This window comes from Equus caballus, chromosome 13, assembly GCF_041296265.1.
Source record: "Equus caballus isolate H_3958 breed thoroughbred chromosome 13, TB-T2T, whole genome shotgun sequence".
Classification (NCBI taxonomy): domain Eukaryota; kingdom Metazoa; phylum Chordata; class Mammalia; order Perissodactyla; family Equidae; genus Equus; species Equus caballus.
The window spans coordinates 37,536,666-37,560,008 of record NC_091696.1 but is presented as its reverse complement, the minus strand read 5'-3'; the positions used below and the strand labels follow the sequence as shown (position 1 = coordinate 37,560,008).

The following is a 23,343-nucleotide window of genomic DNA, read 5'->3' as shown; positions in this document are numbered from 1 at the left end:
GATGGCGGTGAAGGCAGGTGGGCTGGGACTTACATGACAGTATAGAAGATGAGGACAGCCACTGGAAGACATATAATGATGAACTTAGGGGCCAAGTGAAATCAAATCAGCGTTACTATCTTAAAATAGCCTGTCTGTCTTTTCTATCTCCATTGTCCCTATACAAGGTAGACCTGTTGGTGAGAAGATGGTTGAGACCTCTGTAACGGAAGGGGAGTTGGCATTTTTAATATAGACGGGACTGGAAAAACCCGCTGATTCTGGATTTATTCTGTAGTTCACATACTTGTTAGGCATGGTAGGGAATACAAAGAATTCTAAGACATGGTCCTTGTCCTCAAAACAACTCAATCTTGTAGGAAACAATAACATACGTGAAAAAAAATAATATAGCAAGAGCAGGAGAATGTCTTAGGCTGAGAAGACCAAAGAAAATCTTGAGATGCTGGATCATGAAGGATTGGCAGGATAGAGAGTTTATTTCTTGGGAGTAATGAGGAAAAATACCAAACTCAACTGAGGTTGAATCATATGAAATTGGCAATATTCGACTCTTCTTGACCTCTAAGAATTTAAAATGGTTTAACCTAATAGTAATTGAGTTGCGTGAGGAAGATACAAATACCCTGAGCTGACAAGGAAGCTATTTGCAGAAGTGATGGTAATGAGCCCTCCTGCCTCCACACCAGCTACAGAGGCACACAACAGCATGAGAATAACATACAGACGAAGGAAGCTTATGCATTCCTTCTGAAATTTGATCACTAAGGTCAAGTCATTTGATGTTAAATCATAAATTTTCATTTGCTTACATTTATGATGTCAGCATCAGCTACTGAGTCAATCTGCTGAAGGACTGTGGATGGCGGCGTGTACGAACCAGCAGCTAGAGCCTGGGACCCAACTTCATCCAGGAAACCCTCAGAAGACTCCACTGACATTAGGTACCCAGCTTTCAGCTTGTTCCTGTCCAATAAAAGGTGTGTAACTAAAAAGCCACTTTTATAGAGCAAGGCAATTTTAAAGTATATCCCCAAATGCTTAAACACGTTTTAGTCAATATGTAAATTAACAGTTCTGAAATTTTACAAGTGCTAAAGGCCTCCATCCTATTTCTTCACTTCACCAACTATTTTATTATTTACATTGTCATTTAGAAAGCTATCAATACAAGATTATAGTAAAAACCCAACAGATTGCCTTTTGATTTTGGACTAGAACTTAGATCTAGTTAAAAGTATTTTAATGTGAAGTTTTGATTAGTGAAGTAACTCTTGCCTCCTGATACTTTTTTGGTGATAATTTAGGCATTTCTATTAAAGAAAAATACCTATGTGGGCGCTTATGGCACTGTCCAGAATGCACTAAGTCCTCAACTTAGCAGAATGTCATGTGCTGATTCTATACCTATCGCCCCCTGCCTCACAGCCCCATTTCTATGCTGGGATTTGTCTCATCGAGTGAGGGTAGGTCAGGATGGAGAAGGCAGGTAGGGAAGGGCTGTATAAGTCTTCTAAGTCCCAGCAGCTTAAATATGGGCACAAAAGCATCAATTTGAAATAAAATAAAATCCAATTCATAATTCTCCCAGAAAGAAACTGATGTTCAATAAGTCACTTGAGTTATTTAATTCTCAAACTATCCTCCTTTGGCACTCTGCAGCAAGACTTCCATTAAAACATAATTACACTTTAATGCAGCAATTTTGCCACACTGTCAGTTTAATTAAAAAAAGATTTTACCTGCAGTAAACTTTACCAAGAGATTATTAGTTTTCCCTTCAGCAATGACACCTCATTTTCTCTTTCACTATACCAAGACTAAGAACCTTACAAGAAAAAGTATCAACTCCATCCAAATGGCAGAAAACAAACATATCGACATTAATAACCGAAATTCCATTTTCTACATGTTGCTGTACCTTATAAAAACTGTGCCACACTTATTAAGAAAATATTTTCTTAAATAAATTAGATTTGAAATAGATTTTTCTTCAGTAGTTCCAGTGTTTCAGCTTATTCTCATCATGTTTTGTTTCAGGTGCAATCATATAGAACTGTATCCTATCAATCCTTGGTCCCATGTATAAAATACTTAATTGTGTTGTAATTACGCAAGAGATGCAAGTTTTAGTGTGTTCAGTATAACAAAGGTAATAATACTAACGGGAACAGAAATGACTAAAAGGTCGTTCCCTCCTGGGTTGTTAATTCACCCTGTCATACTTCCTTTGTGAGCAATACTAAAAGATCATGAAGACTGACTGAGTTTCAGGATTCACATTTTGAGTTGTCCTAAATGGATGGAGTCAAATTTAAATGTTCTGAGCTGCTGTACGAAAATGCAAGTTGATTTCCAACTCTTTCACTTTCACTTAGAGAAACTCCCCGAACTACTGAGTTAGAGGTATTGTTTGACTTCAAAATATAAAAATAAAAATATTATATAAATACACACATACACTTTAACACAGAGTCTTTCATTATAATGTTTATAACTCCTGACCCAGTTGGGAAGCTATGCCAAGAAAGTAATATAAAATACTAAAATGTTCTAAGCCCAAAGGTATCCTTTATAGTTCATAATTTCCAACTGCATAAAATGTCCAAAAAGTCTATTTTGATATAACAATTAATATTGTTGATGACAAATGTCTAGTAATCTGAATAAATGGAAACACCATTATAATGTTAAAAGAAAGAGAAATCATTGGTCGGGAATGAAAGATCATTTTTGTCTTTTTTGTATTTGTAATTTTCAAATTTCTACACTAAACATGCTATTAAATAGGATGTAGGTATATATATAATATTAATAATTATGTTTAAAAATGCATAAAAATGGTCAAGAAAATAAGGAAAATGTTAACAATTATATCTCTAGGTGGTAGGATATGGGTGAGTTTCCCTTTCCTTTTAAATACTTTTCTGTACCTTTCAATTCTTTCGAACATATATTACAATATTGTTTGAACTAGAAAAAATACAACTTTCAAATAATTGAAACATGAAACACAGTTAATACAGAAACTTACTTGGCAGCCTGGACATCTGCACTGGAAAGGTTTCCTTGAGCAATCTTTTTTACTTGGTTATAGGCAGCCTTGATAACCTAGGATAGACAAGTAAAAGCTGGTCATCTTTGATGGGTGCCAGAGTCTCCTACAGCAATCAGATACTCCTCTACTGAGGCAAAAACACAAGATGAAAGGTTAGTTACAGAGAATCAGCACAGTGTCCAATTGGAATTCTTAAGTCACTATGTGTTCCATATTCTTCCAGTGTTCCGTAAAGCAGTTTGTACAACTTAGAGTATCCAAGTAACCAAGCTTCTTCCAAAAGTAAGGTGGCAGAGGGCAGAGGATGGCAGTAGGGTTTAGGAAAAGCAAACAGAGGGATTTATAATTGTCTATAAAGAATAAGTACCTCTAAAATTTCTCCAGACTCTCAAAGTGTCATGCAATTAATACTGCTGTCTCTTAATATTCATTAAGAAGAAAGTAGTAATCCATACACAACCAATCTGTAAAGCCTGTCCATACTTGGGAGGCCAGAGTCAAGAAAAAATCAAGTTCCATGATGTGCATGGGTGCTGGCAAATATTTGTTGAATAAATAAATTAATAAACTTGGCCCAGGATTTTCTCCATTCCAACCTTGGCACCATTCTGGGTCTGCTACTTACTGTTCCTCCTAATCACTTAAATTCTAGGACTTTCATTTCCCCTCCATTTTAGCTGTTTCCATAGCCACACTCCAGACCTGGACATAATCTAGATTTGCCCTACCTCTGAAATCCTCAATTCCAAGACCCCAGCCTAAGTCTTTAATCCTGCCATCCTTATTCTTCCACTTTATCAAGATCTCTAGTTCCTTGATTTGATCACTCTCTCTTACTCTGTCAGGTCCTTTTGGCTTCACTTCTCTATCTAGCCTAGAGCCATGAATCATCTCTTCAATCACTCTTGCTAGTGTTCCCAATCCTCTGCCATCTCCTCATACTTCTGACCTGCCTACTTTGCTGGATTCCAACCTGGGATCAACATTACCACCTGCCTCCTCCATTTCTCCATTAGGCTAGTGAATACTTTTGAAGAAAAATTACAACACAGATCTGACTATACTATGAATTTGTGGTCACATCTCAAGGAGACATCTACACTGCTGATGCCCATTCTGTGTGTATCTAGTCATTAATTTGTCCCAAACCTCATTACTTTCTTGAAACTCTCCTTCCTTCTCTTACTCTCAAAACATGACTTAGCATCCTACCTCACCAAGGATGTGCTTCCTCATCTTCCCAATATCCTCTTCTCCCAACACCCGCCTTTGTGTGCAAGGCTAATGTCCACTTGTACTCTGGATCCCAACTGGCTCTTGCTTTTTCAGACTTGATCCATTTATAATTTATCTCCTATATCTGCTCCAATCTTTCTTTCCTTTCAGTATGAATGTCTCTTTCAACTTAATTTCTCAGTGTAAATTCTCCTAAACCTACCACCCACCTCCCTGCAAGTCTAAGCTCTACTTGCCTATAGCAACCTTGCATTTCTTTCTTCTTATTCATTCCTTAATACTATAAATTTCAGCTCAACTTCCTACACTCTGGTGAAAACTGGCAATATCACCAGTCATGTCCTAGTTTGCTAAAACTACCAGATCTCTCTGTGGTAACTAAAGGGATGTTAATCCAGAGTAGATCAAAATGGTGCTAATCATTCTCTCTTTCCTGGCCTCCAAATATACCAGTTTGCCTTCTTTTTCTTCCTGCTTTCTTCCTCAGTCACTTGGAGTTATTGTCCAGAACCAGAGCTTCAGTTTTCTCCTCTTACCATCTTCCATACATAACCATTCAACACAATCTCTATATTGAGGACTCCCAAATATATATCTTGGCCTTGACTTTGCCTAAGTTCTCAATTTAGATGTCCCAGAGACAACTCAATGCCACTTGTCCAAACACAACGAAAACACCAAGGAGGCATTTCCTCCTTTCCTGGAAGCATTAGTATAGATTTTTAAGTTTCCTTCACTCTAATGATATTAGATACACTCTAATGATATTACACTATACAGAGCTCTGATAAGTCATGGCATTCAAATGTTCCATATTTTGACTAAGAACATGTTAATGGGGGAAAAAAACCTTGTGAGAGCTGGTGAGTTTGCAACTTACATCTCCAGCAGCTGCAGACTGAGAGATCGTGTAAAACCCAAAGAGTCCAGAATCCGAGTAACTTGCATTAAAAGCAGAAACCTGAAATATAACGAAACTTTGCTGTATGTCATTCTACCAGGTAAAATGGCACAATTTCCCTAAGGTTGTCTAGACAAAATGTGGATCTTCAGAGTGTAAGCAAAATAGATTAATTAATTAATATTTCACTTAACCAGTTCTGTCATGGACTGAAGTTCTATATACAGGTTACCTCTTTCAGAACTATAATGGTTTAAATCTTTCTAAATTGGATTGCTCACTCACCTTTTTGCTGGGAATTTTTCTAACCTTTTGATGATTAAAGGTTAATGTAAACATTAATTTGTGAACATTATTATTATAGATACAGTATGGCTGAGCAGTATGGATCATGGACTTTTGGCATTAGACAAACTTGCTTTCTTCCCTGAGTTGCTATTAAAAATAAAGATTTCAGGTTCCTGCAACAGATTTACTCACTCAGATCCCTGTAGACGCAGTCTGGGAGCCAACATGTTTAACTAGTGTTCCAGGTGATTCTTATGCACATTAAAATTTGAGAACCACTGGTTCAGCCCACATAAAGCATAAGAAGAAATGCATTTCAATTACTTGAAGTTTAATTACAATTCTGAGACTATTCTATTCATACTCCAAATTTCTGGCCAAATTCTGAGGTAGGAATTTCTATTAAATTATGTCATTGGGTTAGGATTAACCTCTAGCCACCCAAAAGCATCATTAAAATTCAGTGATGAAGAGTAAAACATGGAGAAAGGAAAACAGAGTAGACCATGAACCAAGAGAAAGAAATTTAAAAGCAGCAGCCAAATTTAATTTAGGACTAATTTAAGGTAATGGTTTTCAAACTGCTCCAGGGAACCCAAAGGCTCAGTACAGAGGATTCCAAGGGTTTTACTGTCAAGAAATCCTTCAAAACTTCTTTAAAAGCAAAAACTCTGTGTTGGGCATTGCAGTTGGGAAACTGTATGGGAAGAAAACCTCCTCTGCTAAAAAAAAGTTTGAAAACTACCACTCAGGTATTAAACAGAGGGACAAAAAAAGAAGGTTGATTTTATTTTCCACTGTTGTGTCAAATGGCCAAAGACTTACTGAAGCATAAACCCACCTGTGCCATGTACTGTTGCTGAAATTATGAACAATACTTAATCCTACAATTTAGTACATTTGTTACCTTAAGGCCTGTCATTGAAGGTCATGTAAGGTATTAAATTGGGCAAACAATGGTCACTGATAATACTTTGTTGCTTGACATTTCACATTCTCTTGATTTGAACATGATTATTTTGAAAGCTTTAGCACTTTCCTATCGTAAGAAAGTGTCTTCTAAAGTAACATAGGCTTTTTGCTAGAATTAAATGTCAGTTTTTATTTTTTAACTTAATCTCAAGCTGGAGGGGTGGGTCTATAAAAGTTCTTGGTGTAGATCTTATACACTTGGTTGGAAAACATGAAATTCAGGAAGTAGTCACAAGAACAGAAGGGAACACAAGAAAATCTAGCAAAAAAGACTAATTAGAATCTAGGGAAATGTTTACTATCAAAACTTTATTCTAAAGGAAACTGAAGTGTGAAGTTATGACTTAAGCATTCAGTTCTTTTTCCATATTAGAATAGTTGAAAAGACAGTAAGTTTTTGATAGACCTAGTAAGGTACTAAAATCAAGCCTGCTGTCTCTTCAATTTTATGAAGACTGCCTTCATGTTCATTTTAAGTTTTAAGAGCAAATTAACATTAAGCAGATTATTAGGACAACATCGTAAACAATAAGCTTCTGAAAACTAAAAGGAGTGCTATCAACTGCTCAGACTCACATCAAATGGCTGGTTAGTTCCCTTGGCAACAGCCTGGTATAGAGAGTTGGTGGCATTGCTGCCCCTCTTGACATGTGGTCCAGCACCGAGGACATGCTGGAGAACACTAAATGCATTTGCTTCTGCACTTCCTATGGCAGCACTTTCTGCTACAAGAGCAGCATGGACGAGACTGTCTCCATTCTGTTCTCGAATTTCACCTGGGGCCATGTAAGGAGAGAGTGAAGAAGAAAGTAGCTTGGTCACTATTGGTTTTATTCTACAGTATTCTCTACAACACAGTATTAACCCACTAAGATTAAGCTTTTCTGTGGCCAGTACTCTTCCCTGCCCTTGCCCCAACCCACACACAAAACATGTTTAATATACAATACCCAAGCAATCTAATTCTTTCCTTCCACACTGAGACTGTTTGGTAGTAAATAATCAGGCCTATTTCACTCCAATATGCTATTGGGGGAGGGGACATCCTTATGATAAATTAACCCTATTAGAACAAAATGCTTACCTCCACGGTATCTGGCCTTTGCACCAGATAAACCAAGCCCACCCCTCATGTTGAGAAACTGTTCAGCAACTTGCTTTAGAACAGGATGACTCACACCTATTTCAATAGAAACAAAACCAAGGTAGAACCAGAATTTCTAAAATACAACTGTAAAATATTACTATTTTAAAATATTACTATTTTAAAATGATTATACAATTCAAATATTATAGAAATAAACCATAAAGAAGACAAGAGTCCCCCCATAACACCACTCGCCCAGATATATCAATTTACAGTTTACTATATATTCATCTAAAACTTTTTTCTATGCATGTATTAATATTATCCTCATTTTCTTTTCTTTATTTTTAAAATGGTGTTATTCTATTGATATTATCTCTAACTTGTCTTTTGTAATTTACATCTAAGTGAATGGTCTACATAAAACATTTAATACTTAAAAAGAATTCCATTATGTGGATGTACCATCATTATTTAATCAATCCCTTCTTGATGGACATTAGCATATTTCCAATGGTTGGCCATTAAAATGATAGTGCATTGTGTATCAAAGGACATTTCAAGAGCATGAAAAGACAACCCACAGAATGGAAAAAAATATTTGCAAATTGTGTATCTGATAAGGATTTAGTATCCAGAACATATAAAGAACTCTTACAACTCAACAATAAAAAACAACCCAATTCAAAAATGGGCAAACGCCTTGAATAGACATTTCTTCAAAGAAGATATACCAATAGCCAAAAAGCACAAAAAAAGATGTTCAATGTCAGTAGGCATTAGGGAAATGTGAATCAAAATCACAATGAGATACCACTTCATACCCACTAGGATGGTTATAATCAAAACGACAGGGAATAACAAATTCGAACCTTAAGCACTGTTAGTGGGAATGTAAAATGGCACAACTGCTTTGAAAAACAGTCTAGCAGTCCCTCACATGGTTAAACAGAGTTACCATATGTCCTGGCAATTCTACTCCTAGCTATCTACTCAAAAGATTTAAAAACAGGTGTTCTAACAAAACACAATTCTCCTCACACATGACTGTTTATATTCACAATAGCCAAAAGGTGGAAACAACCCAAATGTCTAACTGATGAATGGATAAACAAAATGTGGTTAGAGTATTTTTCAGCCAGAAAAGGGAGTGGAACATTGCTATGTACTACAATATGGATGGACTTTGAAAACATTATGCTAAGTGAAAGAAGCCAGTTACAAAAGGGTACATATTGTATAATTACATTTATATGAAATGTCCAGAGTTGTCAACTCTGTAGAGACAGAAAGTACATCAGTGGTTGCCAGAGGCGAGGAGGTGGAATGGGGAGTGACTGCTGATGAGTATGGGATTTCTTTTGGGGATGATGAAAATGTTCTGAAATTAGCTAGTGGTTAATAGTTGCACAACTCTCTGAATATACTAAAAACCATGGAACTGTATGCTTTAAAAGGCTGAATTTTATTGTATGTGAATTATATTTCTGTTAGGCTGTTACTTACCAAACAAATGAACAAAAAAATTCAATGTTGCAAATAATATTCTCATGCAACTATTTTGTAAACTTGACCAAGTGTTTCTGTAGGATAAATTCTTAAAGGTTAAATTGCTGGGTCTAAGATTATAAACATTTAGAATTTCAATATTTGAAATAGACTTCCAAAAATGTTGTGCCAGTTTACACTCCACCATCAATTTTTGAGAGTGCCTGTCACTCCATACTCTGCTTAATACTGAACAGTGTCAATCTTTTAATTTGTGCCAATCTCACAGATTAAAATTTTAATTTTTAGTGAGGGTAACTATCTTTTACAATGATAATTGGCTACAGACACACACACACACGCGCACCCCATGAACTGTTCATGCCCATTGCATATTTTTCTATTAAACTGTACTACTCTTTTTTTAAAAAAAAAAAACTTGTAAAAGCTCTTTGCTTAGAGAAATTTACCCTGTGTCATAGGTTTTCCAAATACTGTCATGAATTTAAAGCCAGTAGTTTACAAAGTTAAAAATTGGATTCTGCTTTCCAAGGGGGAGAAAAAAAAGACTAGCAATTAAAATGCTATCACATACTGCCTGTCTGACATAAACAGAGGACTCAGTTCTCAAATTTTGTTCAATCCTGTGTTCACATAATCACAGTTTGAAGACTGCTCTTAAGGAAGCACACTGACATGCAGGCAATTCCCAACTTACCAAGTCCAACCAAAGCCATTCTTGCACTTGTAAAATGGTTCTGAACGTAGTGATGTAACTGAGCAAGTTAAAAACATTTATTAGGTTATACTGGTATAAATAGGAAAAGCTGTAAAAACTTAAAACTGCAGTTCAGGAGAAAATAAATACTCAGGCTTAAAAGCTGCTATAATGACCTACAAGGAACTAACTAGTGCTGAATTACACTGAGATTTTATTTTTTGGTGAGGAAGATTGGCCCTGAACTAACATCTGTTGCCAATCTTCTTTTTTTTCCCTCCCCAAAGCCCCAGTACGTAGTTGTATAGCCTAGTTGTAGGTCCTTCTAGTTCTTCTATGTGGGACACCACCCCAGCATGGCCTGATAAGCAGTGTGCAGGTCTGTGCCCAGGATTTGAACCAGTGAACCCCAGGCTGCTGAAGAGGAGTGCAGGAACCCAACCACTACGCCACCAGGCTGGCCCCTGAGATTTTATTTTTAAAACTATTGCTTAAAAGAACTAGAACTTAATGTGATAGCTACATAACTCTGTGAATAGAGTGAAAACTACTGAATTGTGCACTTTAGTGGATGAACTGTATTGTATGTGAATTATATCTCAATAAAGCTGTTACTGGGGGAAAAAAAGGAATGAAAAATTAGAGCACACACTGGCTTGAACTTGAAATAATGAGACGAAGTTTACGATTTCTATTATAATGTGATTTAAGCAGTACACCAGGTTTCTTTTGTCTTGGTGTTGGTAAAAATAAAGCACCATTAACACTCTATAATCAAGTCCTATCACTATACCCCTCCCACCCATCTTTGCAGGTTTTCTTGTTATGAGGTTACTGTCTATATCAGGGTTTCCAACCTGGATGATTACAGAATTACCTGAGGAGTTTAAAAAAACAAAAATGAACACTGTCACTGTCTCCCCTCCCCACCCCATTGCTGGACCCACTCTACAGAGTGAAATAGTAGAATTCAATGTGGAATCTTGGAATCTTTATTTAAAACCACCTACCTCTCCCCGCCCCCATCCAATCAACCATCCAGGAGACCTGAGGATCAGTGAGATTTGAGACTCACCGGTTTATACTATTACCTTAGACCTAATATACAAAAGTAGGGCTGAAACATGCATTCTCAACAGCAGCACTTTTGCTCCCAAGGGAGTGAAAATTGGTTCTTGGGAGTAAGAAAAAAATCTTGTTCCTTTTATATACAGACTACAAATATACATACAGTACACAAAATGATATATAGTGTATCTGTGGTATTAAAAATTCATTGGGGAGGGTAGAAAAAATTGCCTCAAAAAATTGGCTCTTATGGCTCCTTGGGGATGGGTCACAATGTTGAGAATCACCAGGCCAAGGTAATGAGACTGAATTTTTAATCGAGTTATCAGAATGTGCGCTCTAAAATGAATGGTGTCTACATCTACGGAATTACCTTGGAAAGTCATATTCTTTTTTTCCATTGAGGTTTTTCTACTGAATGCTGCTACTGCTCAAAGGAATGCACAAATTTCTTTAGAAATTCCTTTAGCCTAGGTACACATTTAAAAAATGCTAATAACTTTGAGATAACCATGGTTAACATCTTGGTATTTGTCTATGATACACACACACCTTAATTTTAAAAAATGGAATCCTTTGGTATATCCTATTCATAAATTGCCTTTTCTTCACTTGACTATGGAATTTTTCCATATCAATTAATATTTTTGAATGGTTAAATAGTGTTCCATTCTATGGATATTTAATAAGCTATTTAGTCCCCTAATGTTAGATATTTAACTTGTTTCTAATTTTTCACAATTATAAACAATGCCACAATAGACATCCTTGTAGGTAAATGTTTTGCTATGTGTATTCTTTTAGCTACCTCAATAATATATCTTCACAAAGGTGATTTCTGAAAAACCTCAAAACTTCTTAGAGGCCAGTCTTACAAAAAATGTTGGCTGTTCAAGTTGGATGTCAGTTATAATTTTTTTAAAAAAGTGCCATATGAATGATGGGCATTAAATTATTGATTGATAAGTGGATAGTTTTCTTAACCAGGAGATAAGTAAAAAGAGGGAAGGGATATACAGTTCACTTTTACGTAGTGGCTAATCAGAAATGAAATGAGAATAAAAACCTTAATTTCCAAGTCATAGACAGTCATGCTCCGCATAACAATGATTTGGTCAATGACAGACCATGTATACAATGATGGTCCCATAAAAGCAGTACCACACAGCCTCGGTGTGTAGTAGGCTTTGCCATCTAGGTTTGTGTAAGTACACTCTATGATGTTCACGCAATGATGAAATCACCTACATTGCACTTCTCAGAACATATCCCCACCATTAAGCTATGCATGACTGTATACCTTCAAAGTGTTGATAATTTCCAATTTTCCTCCTATCTTTTTTTTTGGTAAAGAATACTGGCCCTGAGCTAATATCTGTGCCAATCATCCTCTATTTTGTATGTGGGACGCTGCCACAGCATGGCTTGATGAGAGCTGTGTAGGTCCATGCCCAGGATCTGGACCTGCAAACCCCAGGCCACTGAAGCAGTGTGCAAACTTAACCACTATGCTACCAGGCCAGTCCCCCAAATATCTTTTGATAAATTTTTTTTGGGGGGTGGGTGGGGAGTAGGAAATTAAGATTACATACACATATCTACACTTGCAGATTTAACACTTAATGTTCACATTTTGGGAAGAAAGTTCTATGATATATACATGGCTGTTGACACGTGACATATCTGTACCACCAGCAAAGTTAGGCCGATGTCCTAGAGAAGGTGAATGAGCTAGAAAGCAGGCTGATGAGGGAATGGGAGGTAAGGAAGCAGGGTTCATTCCTACCAACATATTCAGCAGGGTTAAAGGAAGACTTTTAGTCCCAAATTATGATATTTAAACATTTAAATACTGTTTAAAAAAGATATCACAGAAAAGGGTCTAGAAGAAAATATACCTAGGTGTTATCAATGAGGGCTGTGAGATGTGTGAGATGTTTTCTTTTCCTTCATTTTGCATGTCTTTGTTTTCTGAATTTTCTGTAAACATGTCCATTTTGTAATAAAAACTTTTTAATAGTTAAAAGATACACAAAAACTATTCAAATAGAATTTTAGTTAAAAAGCTGATGGAAAAAAAAAAGCAAGTGAGTTTCCTAAGTTAAAAGATAAAAAGAAAAATTAGCAAATAAACCTGAAATGGTAGATGAACATTCAACTTAATGTGAAAACAAGCACATTTTAAAATGTAATATGTTTTATTTGTACCTCATCTGGTGTCACTTTTCCAATCCTATAATCAGGACAATATAAGGAATTAGCCAAGGCATTTCGGTAAGCTGCAGCATGCAAATTTTCAATGACATCTGTAAAATATGTAAAGTAGCAGTTACAGAAATGAAATTTAGATAAAGACAACAACATTTTTAGAAACTAGAAAGCAAACAGACTATACAACTTTGGTCATGTTATGGCATTCGAGTAGTAAGAGAACTTCAAATTTATTATCATTTAACCTCTAGCAACTTAAAATTCTACCAGTCCAGGGGCTGGCCCCGTGGCCAAGTGGTTAAGTTCGCGCGCTCTGCTGCAGGCGGCCCAGTGTTTCGTTGGTTCGAATCCTGGGCGCGGACATGGCACTGCTCGTCAGACCACGCTGAGGCAGCATCCCACATGCCACAACTAGAAGAACCCACAACGAAGAATACACAACTATGTACCGGGGGGCTTTGGGGAGAAAAAGGAAAAAATAAAATCTTAAAAAAAAAAAAAAAAAAAAATTCTACCAGTCCAGTGTGCTGAGAAAATAAGAGATTATATGACAGCAGCTTCTATAAGCCAGAGGCCACCTAAATGCTTCTCTACCTTTCAACCACCTGGTATCATCTGGAAAGTATAAGGGCCTGGGTTTCAGAAAGTCTGAATCTAGTTACAGTTCTGCCACCAACTTGCCATATGACCTTGGATAAATCATTTAATCTGAATTTTACTTACTTCTAGGTTTCCTCTCTAGGTAACAAGGGAGTTGTTGGGATAAGAGGAGATATGAAAGAGTCGGTCTTAGGTCATGTTGGTAGCTCTCAGGGGTCAAATGCTGCTGTCAAATTGCACTCCTCACTGGTGCCTGGCCCTGGCTCTGCTTTTCGACTTCAGTGCCTTTGCTTGATGTATGGTCTTTTCAGTTGCTCATTATTTGGGCAGTCTCCCTATACCAGGCACTGTGATGGGTGCTAGAAATACAGAGATCAGTAAGACACCATGCCTGCCCTCAAAATGTTGACAGGAAAAACTGAAACAAAGTGTTATGGGCACGATGTCAGCAGTATATCACAAGTGTAGCAGGGGCACAAGGGAAGGGCAGTGGTAAGTGGAAAGGAGTTAACAGAAGTCAAATCTGGAATGAGTCTTACAGAATGAGTAGGTTTCCCAGGTGAATGATTTGGGAATGGCATTTCAGGCAGAGGAAACAGACAAAGACATAAAGCATAACAACAGGAGATTCAAAGGGGGGGAATAGCAGCTGGGAGGGGAAGGGGGTAGAAAAAGAAACAAGGGAGGTAGGCAGGGGCCAGATCATGAAAGTTATCATAACTGCTCAGTTGAAGAGTTTGGACTGTATCCTGTAGATAATAAGAAGCCTTTAGAGGATTTTGACCAGGTTTTCAGGTCAGAAGGATCACTGTAAAGGCAAGGTGGAAGACTGATTGAAGATGTAAGCCTGGAGGCAGACAGCAGCCAGGGGACTACATTAATTGTTGAGGCAGAAGGGATGAGGGCTGGAGCCTCACTGCTACTAATGGGGGAGAAGCCACTTGGGACATGTAAATCATCTTGTCTACAATTCTACCATTCTACCCCTTTCTTTGATAGAGGTCCAGAGTAACAAAGATCATACTCCTCTGTGACACAAAGTATCACTATGAAATAACATTAGCTAACATGAACCAAACACTTGCTATTTTCCACACTTGACAGGAGCCCCTCTCTTGACTGGCCTGCATTCCGAGTGAAGCCCACCCCAAGCTGAGTCCCTGCAGCTGGTCACCTACTGAGACCTGAGTGGTTTACCTGCACACTTCTGCTCCTCCCAGAAGTTGTAAGACTTCCAAGAGTCAAGAGTGCTTGTTTATAGGTTTGTTTTGCCAGTTGTACTTGTCAAGATTATATACACATTATATAAAGACAAAAACAGAAATACATGAAAAGTTCTTATTTTTTAAAAACTAAGTTGATTGCTTTGCAAAGACCCAATAAAGGTGAGTTGGCTACACAATACTAGCAATACACAACCATATACAATAATAGCAGCAGCAGCAACAATAAACTGCAGCTGGATTTGGTGTAAGCAAAACAACCACCAAAAAAACACGGGGGGCAGCCAGCCCTGTGGCTGAGTGGTTAAGTTTGCGCGTTCTGCTTTGGCAGCCCAGGTTTTGCTGGTTCAGATCCTGGGCGTGGACCTAGCGCCGCTCATCAGGCCATGCTGAGGCGGTGTCTCACATAGCAGAACCAGAAGGACCTACAACTAGAATATACAACTATGTACTAGGGGGCTTTGGGGAGAAGAAGGGAAAAAAAAGAGAGATTGGCAACATATGTTAGCTCAGGTGCCAATCTTAAAAACAAACAAACAAACAACACAGGGGGTGGGGGACGGACAGGAAAAACACCTAAGACTCTATAAACAATTTAAATACCATCAAAGATGAAAAATAATCAACAATATAAATGTTTAGAAACAAAAGAACAATGTATTTAAAAAACTGGACAAATTTTTGGAAAAGGCATTTTCAAACCCAAGAAGAAAAAAATTTCAACAGCAATTTTCTCCCTCTACAAATCGATCTTCTCAAAAACCCAGTATCTTAGAAACAACTGAACGTAATCTGAAAATACACTTACGAGCCTGTGGATTCTGAAAAGCCACAGCTTTGTCAATCCGTAGCTGAGACTGAAGGGCAGCTACCTCCCAACGACGAAACTCCGGTGACGTGGTAACATTGAGCAAGAACTCCATTAGAATATCACTACGGAAGATATCAAGATAAGATTGAGTCAAAAATTTAAAATCAACATTCATTCTATATAACTGTAATGATCTCAGTATTAAACTTTAGGCCTCGTGGTAAGCACAGTGTTCTAAGCAGTTTGTGAGTAACAATCCAAAACTAAAGTCAGAGTTTATAATGCCACTCTAAAAAAGAGGAGAACTGAGCCGCTTCGTGTTTCTTTAAAAGTAGATGTCCTGAGATAAACAAATACATGGACAAAGAGAACAGACTAGTAGTTACCAGGGGGAAGGGGGTTGGGGGTGGGCAGAAAGGGTGAAGGGGCACACCTATAATATGACTGACAAATAATAATGTACAATTAAAATTTCACAAGGTTGTAAACTATCATAACCTCAATTAAAAAAAAAAAGTAGATGTCCTAAACAAATGCAGGTACTTACATGTCGTCCCGCAGGCACTCCACAGTGTAAGCCATGTTTTCCCTTGTTGAAGTCACACTGAATCGGAAATAAATTATAGAGAATTACCTAAACAGGAAGAATAAGCCTTCCTCTATATCTTTGTTAAATCAACCAATTCTTTTGGAAAAAAATATTTTCAAGTATAAAAAGCATAAATAATATAACAAAAATATACATATTCATCAAATAAAAATTTAAAAATTAAAAAATATTTTAAATAAGAAAATGCCAAATAATTTAACTTTAAAAGGGAAGGAAATCCTGACACGTTACACATGGATGAACCTTTAAAGACATTATGCTAAATGACATGTTAGTCACAAAAGGACAAATAGTGCATGATTCCACTTATATGAGGCACCTACAGTAGTCAAAATCATAGAATGGTGGTTGCCATGGGCTGAGGGAAGAGGACAATGAGGAGTTAGTGTTTAATAGGTACAGAGTCTCAGATGGGGAAGATGAAAACATTCTGGAGATGGATGCTGGTGATGGCTGCTCAATGTCACTTAATGCTAGAGAACTGTAAAAGTGCTAAATTTTATGTTGTGTATATTCTACTCTAACTTAAAAAAAAAAGGCAACTAAGGTTGAAGATCTCTTTGTAACCTTCCCAGGCTAATTCTCTCACTCTCTCTCACTCTAGAAACAAACATAATCATAAGCACGACATATTATTATTCTGTTTAAAAATATTAAAAATGCCTCGTAACTTAAAAAAATCTTGAAACTTGTTTTCCCACAAAACATTTTGTCTTTAAGTCTGCCATGTTGATATAGAGATACAGTTCATTCCTTAACTGCTGTGTAGTAGTCCCATCCACATGACTATATCATACTTTATATACCCATTTCCCTAAAGATGGCATTTAGATTGTTTCCAGTCTTTACAAAGATAAAGAATACCTTTGTGTATGTGGATTAAAAAGTGTCAGGTTGTAGGATATGCTCATTTTCAATATTACTAGATATTCCTTGATTCCTTTCTAAGTAGTCGTATCGATTTATACTCCCACCAGCAGTATAAGAGATTCTGTATCTCCCTTACCACTGCCAACACAGGATATATAAAAAATCCGATGGGTGTGAAATGGTAACACACTGTTGATTTTAAGTGAAAATTGCTGTTTCTGGCTTTCTCTTCTGGGAATAGTCTGTTCCTATCCTATGTCCACCAACTTTCTCTTTAGTTGTTTTTTAATTTGTAGTTATTTTTCCAAATAACCTCTCCATGTTATGTATGTTACAAATATCTACTTCCAGTTACTTAAACTTTTACTCTGAGGCATAAAGACATTTTACATTTTGATGTAGTCAAATTCAACAGTCTTTTCCTCCTTGTGCCTTGTTTAAGGAATCCTTAACAATCCTGATAACAGAGAAAAGTTCCCTTACAATCAAATATTTTCTGGTGTTTTCACTATTTATTTCCAATTATTTATTTTTAACAAACCTTAATGTACCACCAACTGCTTCAATTCCACGGGTTATCTTGAAAGATGAAGCTCCTTTTGTAGTCTTGAAAAAGAAAGAATAATTGTTTTTAGTAGTTTTTAATGCTAAGTTTGCTAAACATCACACTACATCAAAATCTAATGTCTGATTGTCATTAGATTCAAAAGGAACTTTACCTAAATAGTGGATGCTTTTTAGTTTAAAAAAATTATAAAAGAAAGTTTATCAAAAAGCAAAAGTATAGATTTTTATATAAATTACATTCAGGTAAAAATTATATTATTAAATACAAGCTTACTGGATTCATTAGTCTATTCTGAAAGATTTCCATACAGGAAAGACTAATTTTCTTTCATTTTAGGCACATGTTTAAAATGGACGCTAATTTAATGCTTCTCTGTGGTGAGCATTCTGTGGTTTTTCATATTAGACTAGGGGACTGTACTGGGTTGAATAGTGTCGCCCCAAAATTCATGTCCACCTAAAACCTATGAACGTGACCTTATTTGAAAATAGGGTCTTTGCAGATGTAAGTATTTAAAATGAGGTCATACTAGCTTAGGGTGGGCCCTAAATCTAAGTGGACTGGAAAATCCAATAAGAGTGAGATACAGACACAGAGACACAGACAGAGGGCCATGTGACAACAGAGAGATTGGAGTGATGCAGCTGCAAACCAAGGCACACCAAGGATTGCTGGCAACCACCAGAAGGTAGGAAGAGGCAAGGAAAGATTATTCCTAGAGCCTTTAGAAGGAGCAGGACTCTGAAACCAAGAATGAAGGAGTTAAAATTTTTCCTGGATTAGGGTGAAACTGTCTTGTACCCACAAGGTTAACATGGGAAAAAAAGTAACCAAAGTTTCCAAACCACAAGCCCCCACCTGACTAAGCATCATGCAGGAACACTGAGAAGCCACAATGACCGATTCTAAACTTTAGGTGTCACAGACTAAAATACCACTGCATATAACCCATAGAACCCCCCAAAGTTGCCCACGTGACCTACGAAGAACTATGAAAGACAGTCCCACCTGCTCAGAGGACTCTTAGAACTTCAGCCCTCAAGGTCACATGCTCCCCCTCCCCTAAAACCCCAAATAAAAACCATTGCTTGTAGCTTTTCAGGGAGTTTGGGATTATAGCATTAGTTGCACTTTCTCCTTGCTCAGTGCTTTGTAATAAAATCAAATCCTACTGTCTTCCACTACACCCGGTGTTAAGAGATTGGCTTGCTGTACGATGGGTCAGCAAATCCACTTCAGGTTCGGTGAAATTTTCTCCTGACCCCTTGACTTTTGAGTTCTAGCTTCTGGAACTGTGAGAGGATACATTTCTGTTGTTTAAGCCACCCAGTTTGCAGTAATCTGTTATGACAGCTCCAGGAAACTAACCCAGGGACATTGCTTTTAGTTTTTCTTTTCTGTAGGACCAAGATACCATAGCATTTCTAAACATAGTGAGGTAGCAAAGATGCTTACCAAACTGGATGCAAGACGAAGCAAATGAGAGGTTCCTAAATTGTTGGAGTCTTCGTATCTACTGCCTGCTTTAATGAACAAACCAATTCTTGAGGCAGGAGCATAGTTTTCCAGAGAAGCAATCACTAAACCATTTGGTAATTTGGTAAACTGTATTTAAAATAAAGTAGAGATATGATTAATGTCTTTATATTAGCCAGGACAGTAAGGCATGCATGGGTTCCAGTGAGCAACTCAGTGGGACTAACCTCAAGGTCCTGAGGATGTGGAGGCACTCCTGCGGGGGCAGCCGTGGCTTTAACTTTGGGAGCAACTTTGAGAGAATAAAATCTCTAAACACAAAAAAGACAGGTATACACATTTCTCATGAGAACAGTACATTGTACCCTAGTGTGCCCAAGCAATAGAGGGTGTTCTGTGGTAAAAGAATTCCATGGGAGCAGTTAGCTAATTAAGTTATTGTGGACTTATTAATCCACCAGTGTACCCAAGCCATTCTTAAACCTCTATTTATTTGTGATTTGTGGAGCCGGAAGAAATACTGAGTTCTACATGCTATTTTTTTTTCCACTATGTAAAGAATTACCCTATTTTCTTTTACTTCTTAACTATCTTACTAAAGCTTCAAGTGATTCTTTCTAGTTTTGGAATTTTTAAAAAAATGTGTGATTGCCACATCCGTACTCTTTTATAGATTTTGGCATTACTACTTCCCTTACCTGCCCAAAGAGTCTCATCTTTTTAGTCCATTTCCAAGTGAAATGACTTCATCTCCTTAATCATTTTAGTAATCTTTAAAAAAGACAAAGTATACCAAGGAAAACTTTCAGAAGCCCCCAATATTTCCCATAGTATCTTCGCTCTCTTGTGTGCTACACTATAATTTCACAAACAAGGGTTTTATCTTCTTTGGCTAAGACAAATTTATATTATCCTGAGATTAACAATAGCTTCACCCACAGCAGATTCTTGATATATAATACACAACCACTGAAAGGATAAAGGCGTCCTCTTAAATGTCAGATAACAGATCCAAAATGTATAACTTTATTCAGTTTATTGGGGCACATGATACACAGTGCCACAGAATTCACTTTGATTATGCCTAAGGTTCAAGCAAGGTTATTAGTCGCGATGTTAAGAATTAATTAAACTTGGCATTCCCAAGAGCAAATGAACACGCTGCTGGAGTTCCCCAAGGACCCTCGTCAGAGGCTGCAATGCCCCTACTCTGTGAGGTCCAGAAGGGTTTGTTGTGTATTCAGCATCAGTGCTGTACTAAGGCGGTTTCCAGTTTTCATTTGCTGCTAGTACTTTTTAATCATAAATTACAATTAACTTTGCTTTATCATCATCAATTTCCTTTGCTGGGTGTGGTATAGGTAACCCTACTTGTGATTTTGGCTTTTGATTTTCCAAAAAGTAAAATTTAAGATATGTGGGCGTAGCAGTTCAAATATGAATAATCCATAGTTCCACTGCCAAGGGAGATTTAGGTGCTTTCTCCTCAAATGTGCCTCAACAGTGACACTTTGTGGGTTATGTGCTTCCTATAATCTGTCCCATTCAAATCCCAGTAACTGTCAATTACTAGACTATTTTGTTTTAATAACAAAATATGGGTAAATTTGTTCTTATGTAAAATAAGCGTTATAATTATTTTTCTTCTGGAACGTGGGGATGAATGGAATGAGAGATTTGGGGTCTTTTGCCAGTCTAACTGGGCCCCCTAAAAGAATTATTAATCATTGGTTAGTCTAGGCACACCAGAAAGGGTAAGATAATCACAGCCTAAACTATGGCCTTTTATATAATCCATAGTATATCTATTTAAACATGCAGCATAGGGAAGCTCCATTCCCTGGTCTTCCAAACCTCCCTCTAGCAGGTTACCTAGTAACCCAGGTAGTCATGGCATTTGGGACTGGATAATTCTTTGTCGTGGGGGGTGTGTTTGTGCACTGAGGATGTTTAGCAGCACCCCTGGCCTCTAGATGCGAGTAGCACCACCCTCCTCCACCTTGTTACAACCAAAAATGTCCCCAGATATTGCCAACCGCCCCCGGGGACAAATTGGCCCCGCTGAGATTTTTAAAAGTGTTTCCCATCTGCCCCCCTCGATAACTACCACTCCACAGTGATCTAACACTGACACTAGAGAAGTTTTCCCCAAATGACAGTTGTTTCACTTGGGCTTGAAGGAGGAGCCTTAAGGAGTTCTTGAAGGCCGACCAAGAGCCCCTCCTAGAGGAAGTCTCTAACGAGAAATCAAGAAAAGCGCAAGTTAGACAGCGCGACACCAGAGTAACACTCAAGTGCCAGGCACAGCAATAAACGCTATACAGGCATTAGCTCATTTCTTTCTTATAATTTTACTCATAAGCCCACTTAACCTTTGGGGAAAGTGATGCTGGGTAATACACCAAGAAGCGGAGGCCGCAGCCGATAGGGTAAGAGTTGGGGGCCAGGTCTACGCCGGCCTCCTGCCCCCAGGTGTCCGGTCTCTTCCTCCGGCACGCAAGTGCAGCAGTGACCTTCAGCGGTCTCTCCGCCGACAGGCTTCACCTCCGCTCTCAAGCCCTCTCCCTCTCTTCGGGTTTTCAGGGGTGAGGTCTCGTCTGCTCACAGCATGAGGTGGGCCTCGAATACCCGACCCACCCGGCAAGCTGCTCACTCGGCCCGAAGGGTTCAGCTGAAGGGCAGACCGAACTCCAAGGCCCCGGGACCCCAAACCAGGCACCTCTGGTCCCTATCACCTTACTAACAAACTGCTCTCCACCTCTTCCCCAAGCCCGCCGGCTGTGCTCACCGAGAGGGACCCGGCTCTGCTTAGCAGCTTCATGGCTCAATATTCCTCGGACCCACTGTCACTGCCGGCTTAAAGGAGAGCAAGATGGTGGCGGACGACGGGAGTATCCCAGCTTTCCCCGCGACACTCTTTCCCACGCCCTCTTCATGGGGGGGACTCTCTATACGGACTGCGCTCTACTGCTCCCTGCAAGCGGTTGGACCAGTCCAATTCCTGCAAGACGTAGGGGAGGGAGACGCATAATTTCATACGTAAATATTCAGGAGACAACTTAGGTTTCTGGGTTCTCTTCCCGGCCCCGATAGCCCCGCTGTAATTCTCTTTTACGTCTACAACAGCGCATCACAACTCCCCCGCCACTTTGGATTCTCCCAACCCGGAACGTCCAATGAAACGGCCCCTTTTCTGCGCTCCCCTCCGCGGTCTTTGGAGGTGCGGGGCGTCCAGCTACCTGGAAGCCGGAGGCTCTGGGATCGTGTTCCCCGTGTCCCGTTCTGCAGACTTAGGCTTCGAAGCCGGGCGTGATTGCCTCTTATTTGGTGAAGTCCTCATTTGATCATTAGCCTCATGAGAGCAGAGGCCTTGTCCAACGAATTCGCTGCTCTAATTTCCAGAACAGGCCCGGGACACTTATGTGAGCCCGAAACTTAGGGAATTCTCACGACTAAGGTCTTTCCTCTCATGGAATTTATTTTCTAGGTTGGGGTTACGTAGAAAATAAAAACTGTATAGTTTTCGTATGACAAAAAGTGTTTTGAATAGTAGGGTGTGTGTGTGAGTGTGAGACTTCTGAGCTGAAACCTGCCTATTGAGAGAGTCTTAACGATCTAGAAGAAGAGTTCACTCCTGTTAACTAAGGAGTTGTCTTGTGCCAGACACTATGCTAAAGGTTAGGGCGTAGTCTCTGCCTTTCAGAGACTTAAGAGTCTCGTACTTTGTTACTTAACGTGGTTCGGAAACCAGCAGCTTCCGTACAATTTAGGAGTTTGTTAGAAATGCAGACTCTCCAGGTGCCACATTGGATCAAAATCAGCATCTTTACAAGATCGCGAGGTGATTCACATGCACATTAAAGTTTCAAAAGGGCAAGTGCTGTGGATGTTACAAGGCTTAGACAAACTTCTGTCCTCTTTGGCCTGTGGCTGAATTGCTCCACACCTACAGCTGTTTAACAGGATTCCAGGTGACAGCTAAGACCTGGTCATTAAGAATCTGACCCAACCCAATTTCTGTGCCTTCAGGGAGCAACGCTAACAATCCATACCATACAGTAGAGTTACCCACAGTGTGGTAGACTTACATTAGTGGTGCATGAGATGATTTTAAGTTGGCACATGAATGAACATTGTTCATTTTAATAGTTATATACT

At 38.5% G+C, this 23,343-nt stretch overlaps 1 protein-coding gene across 7 annotated transcripts in view; it reads right to left on the bottom strand.

Moving 5' to 3' along the window:
- The window catches only part of UQCRC2 (ubiquinol-cytochrome c reductase core protein 2), a 33,894-nt gene that overhangs the window by 811 nt on the left and 9,740 nt on the right, over positions 1–23,343 (bottom strand). For all 7 annotated transcript variants that reach the window (XM_070232214.1, XM_001494381.6, XM_070232215.1 and 4 more), the window contains 13 exons: positions 21,974–22,186; positions 19,413–19,496; positions 19,165–19,314; positions 17,683–17,747; positions 16,209–16,265; positions 15,659–15,783; positions 13,025–13,122; positions 9,749–9,806; positions 7,540–7,635; positions 7,032–7,231; positions 5,175–5,255; positions 3,035–3,111; positions 813–966 (listed from right to left, as the gene is read on the bottom strand). In XM_070232214.1, coding sequence (XP_070088315.1) covers positions 813–966; positions 3,035–3,111; positions 5,175–5,255; positions 7,032–7,231; positions 7,540–7,635; positions 9,749–9,806; positions 13,025–13,122; positions 15,659–15,783; positions 16,209–16,265; positions 17,683–17,747; positions 19,165–19,314; positions 19,413–19,496; positions 21,974–22,006 — 1,278 coding nt within the window. In that variant the 5' untranslated portion in view covers positions 22,007–22,186. The remainder of the gene's footprint in view (positions 1–812; positions 967–3,034; positions 3,112–5,174; positions 5,256–7,031; positions 7,232–7,539; positions 7,636–9,748; positions 9,807–13,024; positions 13,123–15,658; positions 15,784–16,208; positions 16,266–17,682; positions 17,748–19,164; positions 19,315–19,412; positions 19,497–21,973; positions 22,187–23,343) is intronic.